A 14,232-nucleotide genomic window follows, 5' to 3' on the forward strand; every position below is an offset into this window, starting at 1 on the left:
ACACAAGGCTGCTTCCTCTTGTACTTTGAAGCACAGGAGTGTCTGGGTTTACACAGAGGGGTCAGAGGATCTTGGTTTCTAGTGGTGGCGGAGAGTAACCAGGCCCAATTTGTAAGGCACAAGGAAGTGATGAGACTGGCCTGGGCCTATCCCACTGCCAAGCCCTCCTGGATCCTCCCTGCTGCTTTGTTTCCCAGTGTCCCCATGTTGGGGAACAAGTATCACCTGCTCCCCTCTGTGCTCTCCATCCTGGGCACAGCTCAATCTCAACAAAGCCTCTCTGAGGCCATGGAGCACTGACCAGGTGCTCTGCCTCTCCACAGGTGCGAGGTGGCTCTTGGGGAGTTCCTCAAGGAGATCAAGAAGAATCCCTCCAGTGTCAAGTTTGCAGAAATGGCCAATATCCTGGTGATCCACTGCCAGGCAGCAGGTGAGTGTGCAGGACTGGTTTGTAGTGCCAGCATAGGTACAGGCCAGGAGTTTTTCAGTGGACTGTTCACCTTTTGCCTTTTCTTTGCCAGTGTGTATGCAAATCCCACTGAAAGCAGGGGGAACAGGCAACTTTCCCATGGTTGGCACTACTGCTCTCATGTTGCTGATCTCGCAGCCTTGAGCACAGGTCTGTCACCCTCCCAAAACAGGTGCCTGAAAGTAAAAGATCTGCCCTGTGGATGGCACTTGTAGGTGTCCAGCACAACTAGAAGGATCCTCCAAGGGGCTGGTGGCACCAAATGCATGGGCAGGATGGTTAAAGGTGGTGTGTCTGGCACTTAGTGCTGTGTCTGCTGTGGGTCTGCTGCACAGATGGTGGCAGAGGTTACAGCTGCAGCTGGGTGTGTTTCCTGAGCAGGATCTTGTCCCTGAGCTTCATCCATCAAGCTGGAACTGCTCTTCAGACGTTACTGACTGCGAGTGGATTTCTTGTGAGACAGAAAAATAGAAATAGATAGAGGCTGCTTGTCCTTGGTTAAACCAACACCCCATGAATTACACTGTTTAAGCCCCAAATCTAGCCTTGTCTTGATTGATGGCCCCAGCAGTGCTCCCGTGGTCAGAACTTGAGGAGCCTTGGGAGCGATGCTTGACCCAGACACACACCATTGCAGGTGTGACAGAGGAAGTACCCTTGTGCATGGGGAAGCTCGTCAGAATACTTGTAAATGAGGGAAGCCTGGATGATGGGTTGAACTGGGTTAACTCTGAAACCTGATGATTGTATTTAGTCTCAGTCTCACTGTAGGTGTGGGTCTTGTCCTCTGGGTCTAAACTCTCTGGATGGAGCAGAGGCAACTCTCTGCTTGCAGGTGGTCCTTGGCTTCAGCTGACAGTGCTGTCCTTCCCCTCACCTTTGCTTCTCCTGTGTTTTCCAGATGACCTAATCCAGCTGACAGCTATGTGCTGGATGAGGGAGTTCATCCAGCTGGCTGGCAGGGTGATGCTGCCTTACTCCTCAGGGATCCTGACCGCTGTCCTGCCGTGTCTGTCCTACGATGATCGCAAGAAGAGTATCCTTGTGCCTGGGAGCTGCTCCCACTCCTGCTCAGCAGCCCACAGGGACACAGGGACTCTCAGCAGTTTGGCTGATGAAACCAAAGTGGGATAACTGGCTGATCCACCAGAGATTGTGCTGCCAGTCAGCCAGATCTGGACAGGCTGGACTGGGCACAGAGGAACATCATGAAGTTCAACGAGGGCAAGTGCAGAGTCCTGCACCTGGGGAGGAACAAACCCCTACACCAGCACAGGCTGGGGGTGACCTGCTGGAGAGCAGCTCTGGGAGAGGGACCTGGAAGTGCTGGTGGGCAGCAAATAAACATGTGCCCTCGTGGCCAAGAAAGCCAATGGCATCCAGGGGAGCATGGAGAAGAATGTGGGCAGCAGGTCGAGGGAGGTCCTGTTCCCCCTTTCCTCCGCCCCGGTGAGGCCTCATCTGGAGTCCTGTGTCTGGTTCTGGGCTCCCCAGCTCAAGACAGACAGGGAACTGCTGGAGAGATGCTCAGGGGACTGGAACATCTCTGAGGAGGAAAGGATATGGGACCTGGGACTGTTCAGCCTGGAGAAGGCTGAGGGGGTCCTCATTAACACAAGTACCCAAAGACTGAGTGTCAGGAGGATGAGGTGACACTATTTTCTGTAGTGTCCAGTGACAGGACAAGGGGTAATGGACAAAAGCTGGAACACAAAAAGTTCCACTTAAATATAAGGAAAAACTTCTTTCCTGTAAGATGAGGGAGCCTTGGCCCAGGCTGCCCGGGGAGGGTGTGGAGGCTCCTTCTTGGGAGGTTTTCAAATCCTCCTGGACACGTTCCTGTGTCCCCTGATTGAGGGGAGTCTGCACTAGAAAGGGCTTGGACTGGATGAGCTCTACAGATCATGTCCAACCCCTCCATTCTGTGAAAGAGCCAGGAGAAGTCCTTCCACTAAGTGTTAAAATCCTTTGGCTATGAGAGAGATTGCAGTAGCTAGGATGGGTCTGCAGTGGCTTCTCTGATGGCTGGCCACATGTGGCACTGTGTGTTCCTTACACTGCCTTCACTCAGACATCAAGGAGGTGGCAAACGTGTGCAACCAGAGCCTGATGAAGTTGGTCATCCCAGAGGACGATGAAATGGAAGAGGCCAAGCAGTCAATGACCATACCAGCAGAGCCCACCTCGGAGGAGTCGCTCTCCAAACCAGAGACAGCATCCAGCAGTGAGTTCCTTTTGGTGTGAGCTGGTGGAGGTGTGAGGAAGGTCAAAGGAAGGGCCTCTTGAGTTGGTTTGGAGTCCTGGGGCAGCTTAGGGTGTGTGGGACCTCTGTGTTTTCTCTGAGCCTTGGAGTCCTGTGTCACAGACAGCTGAGACAGCCCCTTTGTGCTGCCTGTGTGGCAGGTCACTGCTGCTGCCCGGAGCCCAGTGATGCCACCTTCCCTGCCCAGCATCCCCAGCCCCTCACTGTCCTTTGCTGCCACTTGGTCATCAAGTTGACTCAAAAAAAGATAATATAGAGTTGAAAATTTAGTGTTCTGCTACCTAACACAGGAAAGGAATAGCCCAGCTGTCCTGCAGCAGCCAGTCTGGGAGGAGCTGTTGGCACCAAAAGTAGGAAGAAGCTTCTCCACACCAATAAGAAGTGGAAGGCAGGGAGAGCTTTATTCAGCCTGGGGGTGGGGGGCTCCTCCCAAGCACACACCCAAGGCTTCCTTGGGTAGAGCTGATATTACTCAGTTATATTCATATGGATCAAACTTCCCAGAGTAGTTACACATATTCAATACATTTTCCCAGAGCTAATTATCATATTGACATGGTTATGCCTGCAGTTTAAGTCTCTGAGGGGCTTCTTTGGGGGTCTTTGGTGGCTCATAGTGATATCTGGTGGTCATATAAGAGTGTCCTTTGGCTGAACTCTTCCTTTAGGCTCTACATACAAGGGAAGTTCCTTAAGAAAATAAGTTTCTTATTTTTAAGTTAATTTTTAGCTTATGTAGCCTAGGCCAGAAACAGACGAGACATATCTGTTTTCCTTCCATCTTCTGTCCTTTATGTTTCTTCATCCAGCCATGACAGTGTCCTTTGGTGGTTTTCCATTTGACTGACACTGCCAATGCACAGAGAGCCGGGTTGGTCCTGGGAGAGCGTCAGGGTGTGCACGGAGGATGCCTGTGTTTGGGCAGGGTAGAGTGCAGAAAGGAGAACAGTTGTGGGTTCTTTCCAAGTTCACAACACTCTTGAGACCATCCTATATGGGTATTGTCCCAGTCCTAAAGCTTTCAGAACAGGAAAGGCCAAAGTTTGCAAGCATGGTGAGAGACCTGGAGGAGACAACTAGATGGAGAGGGTCCTGGTGGACCGATGCTCTAAAACAGCAGTGGCTTTGGCCTTCCAGCATCCCCGTGGTGCTGGCAGGACTAAATGCTACTCCTGGCACAACTTTGATGTCAGGGTGTGTGAAATCTGTGTAACACTGAGATCCCATGAGCCAGTCTGGGGCTGTCCAGCCCCGTGCTGCTCTGCAGCGTGCCGGCCTTGGGGAAAACCCTGGCGTGAGAGGGAGCAGGAAGGCAGGAATGGAAGGGCTGGAGGGTGTTCATGTGGGACATGAGGCAGGGGTGGGGTGAGCGGGGAGCTGCGGGAAGGAGACAGGGAGCTGCGAGACGGGACGGGCCGGGGCGCGCAGGCAGCGCTCACAGCAGCATTGGTGGTTCAGTGGTAGAATTCTCGCCTGCCACGCGGGAGGCCCGGGTTCGATTCCCGGCCAATGCAGCAGCATGTTTTTGGAGGGTATAGAAGGGGAAAACTTTAGTGCTGTGGCACAGCAGCAAAAAGTTTTGGGTTTTTATTCCTTATTTGTCCCAAGAGTGCCTCCTGTTTTAAAAACCTTTTGTAGAAGAGCTTTCAAACATCAACAGAAAGTGTGATTGCTTTAATCTGGGGGGGTGGGATTGCACCTCAAAGCCAGGCGGGATCAGATAGACCTGTGATGCTTTTGCATGACAAACTCTGAGCTCTGCTCCTTGGCTGTGCTGCTGCATGTGAGTAGGGGCTGTAGGTACAAGGGGGAATGAAAGGTCGAGTTCATCCTGTCGTGCCCTGTCATTGTGCTTGTAAGACCCAACGTTAGCAGGGAGCGGAGGCTGGAAAGCTGTTTGAGTCGCTTGGGTTCCACATGGAGCCATGCTGCAGGAGAGCTGGCCAGGTGGGCGTGTCCTGGGCTGGATTCAGCCCTTGCTGCTCCTGTGTGAGATCTCTGGGCGTTGAAATCTGGACAATGGAAGGCAGCTCTGTGGTTCTGAGCTCCTCTGAGAATGGTTGAACTGATCAGAAGGATGTGTCAGAGTCTCGGTTACAGAGGGGGAGACACAGTTTGGGGCAGAGATCTGAAGCTGTGCAGCCTGCAAACTGAGTTTGTTGAGTGTAAAAAGCTCACTGCAGACAGAAGTGATCCTCAGAGCCCCTGGAGCCTCAGATGATGTCTGGTGATGTCTTTGCAGAAGGCCATACAGCTCTCCAGCCTCTTGGTCCTGCTCTCTGCCTTCCCTGCCACCCCTCTGACTGTGTCTCCTTTTCATCTGCCTCCAGGCTCTCTGGATGCGTCTGGTGACTCCACCTTCAGCAGCAACAGTGTCTTCACAGTAACCAGGTAGGATGTGTTTGTTACTTGAGAGTGACTTGAGAAGAAGGGAAGGTGTCTCAGGGTACAGACAGCAACTGGCAGATGCTGACAAAGCTGTGGGGAAGGATGGGCTGGAAAGCAATTGGAATCTCCAGGGTCACAATGGGGTGGAGGACTGAGGATGCTCTGGGAGTTGTCGGCTTCTCTCTGATGCATTTGCACAAAGTATCTTGACTTTATGGTGAGCTGAGGTGTTTTCCCCCCAAGAGGAGACCTGGTGAAACCCCTCTGGGGAGGGCAGCGAGTGTCTGCACACTCAGGCTTCTGTATCTCACCTGTCTTCAATCCCCCATGGCTGGGCATTCCAGCTAAGAGAGTGTGAAGGTGGGGAGAAAGTGGGTGGATGTCTTGGTTGTGATTCTTCTAGTTTGGCCAAAATAGGAGGGATTCGATTCCCTCCTGCCTTTGCAGAGGAGAGGTGCCAGACGAGCAGCGGTGTGCTGGTCTGCCAGCACGGGCAGAGACCCGAGAAGGTGGTCCCTGGCCCGCCTGGGGCTGGCAGGGGAGCTGGGAGAGGGCTAGCCCTGCTCCTGGGCACCTGCAGTCCCGGCAGCCCACCACAGCATGGAGCTGTGGCTCCAGCTCCAGCTGCCCAAGAGGCCCAGGGTTTGCTCCAGCCCGTCCCTCTGCCAGCCCTGTGAGGCACTGGCCAGCTCCATACCAGCACCGTCTCTCCCCGCAGCTCAGCTGAATCATCTCTCCTGCAAATACCTCTCTTCCCATCCAGCTGTCGCTCAATCTGGGGCCAAATCCATCCACTCTTATGACGGATCTTTCCTCCTGCTGCCTCCAGTCCCTTTCCTCAGAGGTCACGATTTCCAACAATTTTATTGTGCTGATGCCTGTGTTTATTTGTTGTTTTGGTCCCCAAAATAGACTGTGTTACTCTGCTGCATCCTCCCAGCCAGGCAGAGGCATGATGCCCCTTGTGATGCCTCCCAGAGCAGTGCAAGCGTCAGCTTTTCAGGCTGATGGGTTGTACCCTCTCTTCCTTTTTTCCCCTCTTGCAAAGCCCAGCAGCTCCCTGGTCTTAATCACATCCTTATTTTTTTTTCCTGTCTTGAAAGTGCTGGTCTTTTCATGTGTGCTGAGGTTTGGGTTTATGGCTGTTGAATGGTTTTCCCTGGCTTTCCTGTGGTTGCTGCATCCTGGCCCTGCTCAGCCCTTACAGTTTAGCAGGTGCAGAGGTGTGTGTGTGCATAGGGCTGAAATGGGGATGGGGAAGGGAAGGGAGAGGCATTAAGTCAAGAGGACAAGTGATTAGCTGCAGCTCTGTGCTGAAGAGCCTGCACATGGGGGATGGAGGGAGTGAAGACCAAAGGGGAAGAGAAGCAGAGGATGATTTGGTCACAGTGTCACCACAGTGTCACAGCTGATCTGTCAGCTCCTCAGTTGCCAGGAGAACCCCTGGGAGAGCAGAGAGACCTGGTTTAGCAGAGGGACTTGTTCTTGAGCTCTCCTAAGGCTTTTTAAACAGGAGATGCCAGGTTTTGTCCTGGGGGTTTATCTGCCCTGAAGCCCATTTCATAGAATCACAGAATAGCAGGGGTTGGAAGAGCCCTCTAGAGTTTTTCCATCCCAACCCCCTGCTAAAGCAGCTTCCCATGGCTCAGGGGCACAGGAACGTGTCCAGGTGGGTTTGGAAACCTCCCAAAAAGGAGCCTCCACACCCTCCCTGGGCAGCCTGGGCCAGGGCTCCCTCACCTCAGCACCAAAGGAGTTTTTCCCTGTGTTTAAGTGGAACTTCTTGTGTTCCAGCTTATGTCCATTACCCCTTGTCCTGTCACTGGAGACAACAGAAAAAAGTTCTTCCCCATTCTCTCGACATCCACCCTTCAGGTACTTGTAAGTGTTGATGAGGTCCCCTCTCAGCCTTTTCCAGGCTGAACAGCCCCAGGTCCCGTAGCCTTTCCTCCTCACACAGATGCTCTAGTCCACTCAGCATCTTGGTGGCCCTGCACTGGCCTCTCTCCAGCAGTTCCCTGTCTCTCTTGAGCTGGGGAGCCCAGGACTGGACACAGGACTCCAGATGAGGCCTCACCAGGGCAGAAAGGAGGGAGAGGAGAACCTCCCTCTACCTGCTGCCTATTCTTGATGCCCCTCAGGATGCCATTGTCCCCTTGCCCACGAGGGCACATTGCTGCTCATGGTTTGTTATCAACCAGGACTCCTCGGTCCCTCTCCTGCAACTATTTCCTCCTCCTCTGTGATCTCTCCACTGGCACAGCATTGGGACCTGGAAGGTTTTTGCCCTGGCACCCACTGTGGGGGACTGGCATGGAGCTGGGGATCCGTGTGTGGCTGATGGAAGCCCTGGGCATGGGCCCATGCTCCATCCACTGCTCAGGCTGTGTGACTCAGCCCTGAAGCTGGAGGAAGGCAGGAGCTGGTGCCCACAGGCAGTTGCAGCCGTAGCTGAAGCAGGGAGCGGGCATTGCCTGCATGCTGAGTGCCCACTGGGTGTCAAGGCAAGACCACAGGAAACCGTCACATTGCTTTGAAAAGCTGGGAAGCCCATAAACGGAGGAAGCTGCAGCTGCCTTTCAAGATGAAGTCACTCTTTGCTTGTGGTGTTGTTCGTTTCCCTCCCACTGCATCCCCCAGGCTCCTCTGGCGAGCGAGTGCTGGAGCGTGGCCCGGCGCCAGGCATCCAGCTCTCACGGCCCCTGCTCCTGCCCTCCCTCCACAGCCACTGAGGAGCACGAGGGCCTCGGTCAGCAGGGCAAGAGGAGCTCCCAGCCCAGCATCTGCAGGGGGACAGCTTCTATGAAGGTGCCATCCAAGAAGATGCCAAGGTCTGAATGCTCGATAGATGGATGCTGGGCACGTTCCTATGGCCACAAGCTGACACACGCACCCCCCCGCTCCCAAAACTGCTGTTGGCCATCCAAAATGCTCCAGGGTGATTGCCAGCTTTGCTTGGAGGGAGCTTCCTGGTGACATTCACTAGGAAACAGGGACTGACACAGAAGCTGGCTCTTGAGGAGCACCGGGCTGGATGGGCTGGGGGGGGGTCCCTCCTTCCAGTCTCTGCAAAAGCCATCCTTGGAAGTAGACCAGAGCTGTGTTTCAGTGGCACTGGAGCCTTCCCATGGCCTAACTACCCTGCTGATGCTGTGATGGCTGGTGTGAGCCCGGGTCAGGAAGGGAAGGTGGAAGTGTGGCTGCTGGAGCAGAGCCTGGGCTTCCCTCTGTCAGTCTGAGCTGCTGCAAGAGAAGATGCAGATGTCTGTCCTGCCTTGCTGGACCCAAACAGCTGGAAAGTGACTTGAAAAAGGCTCTCGTAACCACATTGATGTTTCAGTATAAGACCTGGTTGGGGTGAGGCTGCTTCCCAACCCTCCAGCCAGGGCTGGTCAGGCAGGGCTGCAGGGTTAGATGCATGGCAGTTGGACAGGGGTGACAGGACCATGATCCCTCACCAAACTAGATAAGAGACGTGGAGACTCCAGAAGAGCTTTTGTGGTCTTTCCTAATGCAAGGAGGGCTGCTTCTTTTGGGTGGTGCTCAGCAAGGCAAGGACACGTAAAGCTGGTTGCTGCTCTGCAGAAAGGGCAAATGGCTGCCACGTGGCTAAACCACCCAAGGCTGCATTTAAATTGGGCTTTTAAAGGTGGTAGTTAGGGCTTAGCACAAAGCTAAAATTGCTGCTGCTTGTCTCGTGCTGGAAGTGCTGGTAGCCCTGTGCCCAGAAGCTGCTGTGCAGCTGAAGGGCTCACTGAGGGCACATACTTGGGTGCAGGGATGGTGCTGGATGTCCTGCAGCACCCAGAGGATGGTTGGCCAAAGGCAGCATGATGACTTACATTGAGCTCATGCACCAAGCCTGCCTTGGAGCAGGTTGTCTGGTGGAGTCTGCCTTGCTGCAGCTTTGGGGTGCTGGCTGTCCTCTTGGCCAGGTTCTTCCAGGCCCTGCTCTCCAGCCTGGGGTGAGGGGCTCCTTTCACTACTCCTGCTGTAGCTGCTTCCCTGTGGCTGCTGTGGTCCAGGAGAGGGACTTCAGTGATCTGCAGCTCCTTGGCCTGGATGCCTCTGCCCAGGCTTTAGCCTCATCGCTGCCCCAGGAGATCAGCTCACGGGCACTTCCAGTACTTGGAAACCACAGTGAGCAGAAGGAAGCCAAGAGCAGGGAAATGAGAGCGCTGGAGGACGAGAAGGCGGCAGCTTGTGGGCCCGATGGCAGAGAGGAGCTATTTACCTCCTGGCCGCTGACTCGAGGCGGCTGAGCAGCACAGCTGCCAGCCCGTATGGGAGCTGCCCTTGTGACTTGGACCGCTATGAAAGAACCTGGATCTTTCCACCCTTGGCAAGGCTGCTTCGCTGGGCTTGCTTAAAGGCTAGAGCCTGGCCTGGACCTTAACCTTGTGTGAAAATGGGGTCAGGAAAGCAGCTGGGCCGGGCAGGGGGCCAGGAGGGAGATGACAGCTCGAGCATTGGCAGAGAAAAGGCGACCGCTGAGGAGAGGGATGGCAGAAGCCCTTGAAGGGAAGGGCCGAGAAAATGAGTTGTTAAGGGACATGGGGTGAAAAACATCACTGTGGGTTGAGCAATAGGAAAGTGAGTTCTGTTGCCGTGCTGCAAGGTGCTCTCTGAGGGGTTGGGACGTGGGTCTCCTGCCCCACTGCTCAGCTTGAGCAAAGGTTCCGGTATCCAGAGGCGAGAGCCCGGTGCAGCTGCCACTCTTGCTCAGTTTGCCCTCAAAGCCGTTCCTGCCGTGGGGTGAGCCACAGAGGCGGTGCCAGGGCCGCGTTCATCCTGCTCCGGAGCTGAATCTGGGGTAGTGGGTTAGATGGAAGCGATGGCGTGTGACATCTGGCGCGCCGCAGATGCCGGCGCTGGGAGCAGCGTGGCTCGGCCAGAGGCTGCCGAGGATGCCACCACCGCTCCCACCCCGCGCTGCCCTCCCCTGCCCGCGGATTACGCGGGATGAGCCGGCTGGGGCCGGGAGGAGGCGGCTGGGGCTGCGCTCCCCACCCCGGCACGGTGGCAGTCCGCAGGGCTCTGGTGCCGCTGCGTCTCGGAGCACGCTCAGGGGGGGATTTTTAGCCCAATTTCGCGTGTTTGTCAGACCTCTGTCGCCTTTCAGGATGATGCCCTGGTTTTGTGCTGAGCACGTGAGCTGCTTGTCTACAGACAACCCCTCTAAAAGGTTTATCTCAGCAGATGCAGGAGGTGGGGGGCTGGGGATAGGTCTGGCGGTGAGGCAAAGCTCCTCCCTGTCTTTTAGCAGGAGCTGAGCCTGGTGCTGGTGTGTGGCATGGCTGGGGCTGGCTGGCCCGAGGTGAGGCCAGCAGTGGCGTGTGGCATGGCTGGGGCTGGCTGGCCCGAGGTGAGGCCAGCAGTGGTGTGTGGCATGGCTGGGGCTGGCTGGCCCGAGGTGAGGCCAGCAGTGGCGTGTGGCATGGCTGGGGCTGGCTGACCCGAGGTGAGGCCAGCAGTGGCGTGTGGCATGGCTGGGGCTGGCTGACCTGAGGTGAGGCCAGCAGTGGCGTGTGGCATGGCTGGGGCTGGCTGACCTGAGGTGAGGCCAGCAGTGGTGTGTGGCATGGCTGGGGCTGGCTGACCTGAGGTGAGGCCAGCAGTGGCGTGTGGCATGGCTGGGGCTGGCTGACCTGAGGTGAGGCCAGCAGTGGCGTGTGGCATGGCTGGGGCTGGCTGACCCGAGGTGAGGCCAGCAGTGGCGTGTGGCATGGCTGGGGCTGGCTGACCTGAGGTGAGGCCAGCAGTGGCGTGTGGCATGGCTGGGGCTGGCTGACCTGAGGTGAGGCCAGCAGTGGTGTGTGGCATGGCTGGGGCTGGCTGACCCGAGGTGAGGCCAGCAGTGGTGTGTGGCATGGCTGGGGCTGGCTGACCCGAGGTGAGGCCAGCAGTGGTGTGTGGCATGGCTGGGGCTGACTGACCCGAGGTGAGGCCAGCAGTGGTGTGTGGCATGGCTGGGACTGGTTGACCCAAGGTGAGACAGGGTACTGCTAGCCACCTCCAGGGCCAGCTCAGGTATGTTTTGGCTTGAGCCACCCAGATAGTGCATGGCTGGGAAAGGGGTTTTCCCGAGCAATTTTGGTACAAGCCAGGCTGAAAATGGGTTGTGGCTGTGCTGGCAGGTGCAGCATCCTCCTGCAGCAGTGGGGTGGCAAAACATGCTGCCCTGTATCCTCCCCACCAGCCTCACAACAGCACAGAGCTGCTGGATGTGGCAGCATAGAGGCCACCTCTGAGCCAGCCACCTTCACCCACCACTTCTCTGTGACATCCTTTCAGCTGCTGCCCTCTGAAAACACACAATACCCTGAGGTCTTTTCCCCACCCTGCACAGGACATGCATATTTTGATGTGGAGGTGTCATCAAGTGGAGGATTTGTGCTCCTCTTCCATGGGGAGCCCTGTGCTGGTGGGTGGCTGCAGCAGGAGCTGGTTTGATATGGAGCTGTTTGAGGCTGGCTTAATTGCCTGGGATGCTACTCCCTTGGATATCCCCTCTCCCAACCTCCCTGTGCTCTGGGTCCCTCCTTCCCGTCAGTTCTGCCCGTCTGAGCGTTCAGCCCTTGGCAGTTGTCTGCAACATCAAAGCAGAACTTAGTCTGACTGGAAGTGCAATATGCAGCCCCCAGCATGTGTTCCATGAGGCAGATCCAGGATCTGAGCTCTGCAGGGCTGTGAGGAGCCACGGCCACCTCGTCTCGCCCTTACAACGTGTGTCCTGGGGAAGATCAAATCCTATTAAGCCGCAGCTCGACTTGCGAATTATAGCATGAGAAATCTGCCCCTTGGGATTTCTTATCAAACGAGATGCAGAGCGGCTCTGCACGAGCTGGGCAAACCAGCGAGAGCCTGGGCCAGCCCTGAATAATTCAGTAGCTTGGGTAGGACAGGAGTGACAGAGCAGCTGCCTCTTGGATGTCGGTTCCAACCATCTCGGCTCCAACTGTCTCTCCTTAGCCTCAGCTCCTGCGACAGGTGCTTTTCACATCTTACTGTTGGGGAGGTGAGAAACCATCAGGTAGACTTCAGGATCACAAACAGATCACAAATGCTGTGATGTGGCCTCTTCTGCATTGGGGTCTCCTGTGCCAGTGCAGGTCCCCTGTATTTAGGGAAAAAGTGAGTTTTCCAGCATAGTAAGGGCTGAAGCTCTGCAGGCTGTCAGTGTTAGAAAGAGGCAATGTCCTGGTGAACTAAGGGAGATGTTTACTTTCATCCCTGGCTGATGACCAAGAGTTATCCTGTACTGTACATGTCTGTACTTGTGCTTTCCCAACTCATAATGCCAGGCAGAAGCTTCCTATGGCCCAGGGGCAACCCCAGCCATGACCCTGCAAGCCTGGAGCTTCCCAGCTGCTGTGACTTACAGACGTGAGCAGTTGTTGGGTTTGCCATGAGCAGATCTGGATGCACAGAGTAAGAAATATGGGTGGTCAGGCTGAGTGGGGCTGGAGCAGGCCAAGGGGACAGTTGAGGTTTCTTGGGCTTTGTGCTGAGCTGTTTGGTGTGTCACAGACCTCCCCACTGTGGGAGCAGAGTTGGACATTACAGCACTGAGCCAGTCTCACTCCTTTCCCTGCAGCTCCGAGAGGATCCAGGTGAGCCTGAACCTGGATGGAATAGTTCAGGTGCTGGATTGCCACCTTCATGACACGTCCATTGGGATGATGACCAGAATTGCAGTCCTGAAATGGCTATACCACTTGTACATCAAGACTCCTCGTAAGGTAGGTCAGGGACTTGGCACCTGAACCCGCTACTGCCTCCGCAGCCTTTGCATTGGCTGTAATTACCTTGGCAGCATTGCAGCCTAGTGGCCATCTGCCTTTTCTGAGAAGGCTTTGGCTGCTCCAGCTCAGGTGGAAAATGCTGGTGAAGCTTCTGGCAGCCTCCCCCAGGGCATGGGGTCCAGTGGGAGGGGCTGACCAGGCCTGATGCTGCCTGTCTTTCTGGTTCTAGATGTTCCGACACACCGACAGCCTCTTCCCCATCTTGCTGCGGACCCTCTCAGATGAATCAGATGAGGTAAGTGCTGCAGCTGCTGCACAACTCCTCCTGGAAGCTTACTGTCTCCTCATCTAGCCAGGCTTTGGGGTTGAACCAAGAGATGTTGTGAGGCTTGTCTGCTGTTGGTGCGGGGGAGTTGGACCCCACTGGGTAAACTGGAGAAGATCCAGAGCAGAGCCTGCAGGTAGCTGCTGGGCTGAAAGACCTGCTGTTGTGGTCAGGCTGGTGTGTTTGTGTGGTGGTTTAACCCTGGCTGAGTACTGAGTGCCCACCAAAGCTGTTCTGTCACCCCACCACTTAAACTAGACAGGAGAGAGGGAAATATAAGGAAAGGTTCACCAAGATGAGATAGTGACAGGGAGATCTCTCAGCAATTATCATCACAGGGAAAAGAGAATCAACTTGGGGACAATTGTTTCATTTATTAACAAACAAAACTGAGTAGGGAAATGAGAAATAAAAACTGAGTCTTCAAACACCTCCCCCCACCTCTCCCTTCTTCCTGAGCTTCTGCCTTCTCTCCCCCAGCAGCACAGGGGGATGGGGAATGGGGGCTGTGGTCAGTTCATCACATCTTTGCTGCTGCCTCCTCTCAGGGAGAGAGCTCTACATTCTTCTTACTACTGCAATGTGGGGTCCCTCTTATGGGAGACAGTCCTCCATGAACTTCTCCAATGTGGATCCTTCCCATGGGGTTCAGCTCTTCATGAATTTCTCCAGCCTGGGTACCCCACAGAGTCACAAGTCCTGGCAGCAAACCTGCTCTGGCATGGGCTTCTCGCTCCATGGATTCCCAGATCCTGCCATCCAGTATGGGCATCCCACGGGTTCACAGCCTCCCTTGGGCATCCACCTGCTCCAGTGTGGCATCCTCCACAGGCTGCAAGTGGATCTCAGCTCCTCTGTGGCCTCCATGGCTGCAGGGACAGGGCCTCACCATGGGCTGCAGGGCAATCTCTGCTCCAGTACCCAGGCACCTCCTCCCTCTCCTCCTCCCCTGACCTTGGTGTCTGTGAAGATGTTGTTCTCACATTCTCACTCCTTTCTGCTGCTGCAGTTTTGCATCTGCACAGAAACTTCTGCCCCTTCT

General features: G+C 55.4%; 1 protein-coding gene and 1 non-coding gene across 3 annotated transcripts in view; both read left to right on the forward strand.

The window, feature by feature from the left end:
- VAC14 (VAC14 component of PIKFYVE complex) overlaps nucleotides 1-14,232 on the forward strand; it is a 64,551-nt gene that overhangs the window by 8,886 nt on the left and 41,433 nt on the right. For both annotated transcript variants that reach the window (XM_062007332.1, XM_062007333.1), the window contains 6 exons: nucleotides 324-430; nucleotides 1,371-1,505; nucleotides 2,541-2,693; nucleotides 5,063-5,123; nucleotides 12,718-12,862; nucleotides 13,095-13,160. In XM_062007332.1, the coding sequence (XP_061863316.1) occupies nucleotides 324-430; nucleotides 1,371-1,505; nucleotides 2,541-2,693; nucleotides 5,063-5,123; nucleotides 12,718-12,862; nucleotides 13,095-13,160 (667 nt within the window). The remainder of the gene's footprint in view (nucleotides 1-323; nucleotides 431-1,370; nucleotides 1,506-2,540; nucleotides 2,694-5,062; nucleotides 5,124-12,717; nucleotides 12,863-13,094; nucleotides 13,161-14,232) is intronic.
- Nucleotides 4,176-4,246, forward strand: TRNAG-GCC (transfer RNA glycine (anticodon GCC)). The gene has a single exon. It is a non-coding gene; the product is annotated as a tRNA-Gly (tRNA).

The sequence above is a fragment of the Colius striatus genome, chromosome 14, assembly GCF_028858725.1.
Source record: "Colius striatus isolate bColStr4 chromosome 14, bColStr4.1.hap1, whole genome shotgun sequence".
Lineage (NCBI taxonomy): Eukaryota > Metazoa > Chordata > Aves > Coliiformes > Coliidae > Colius > Colius striatus.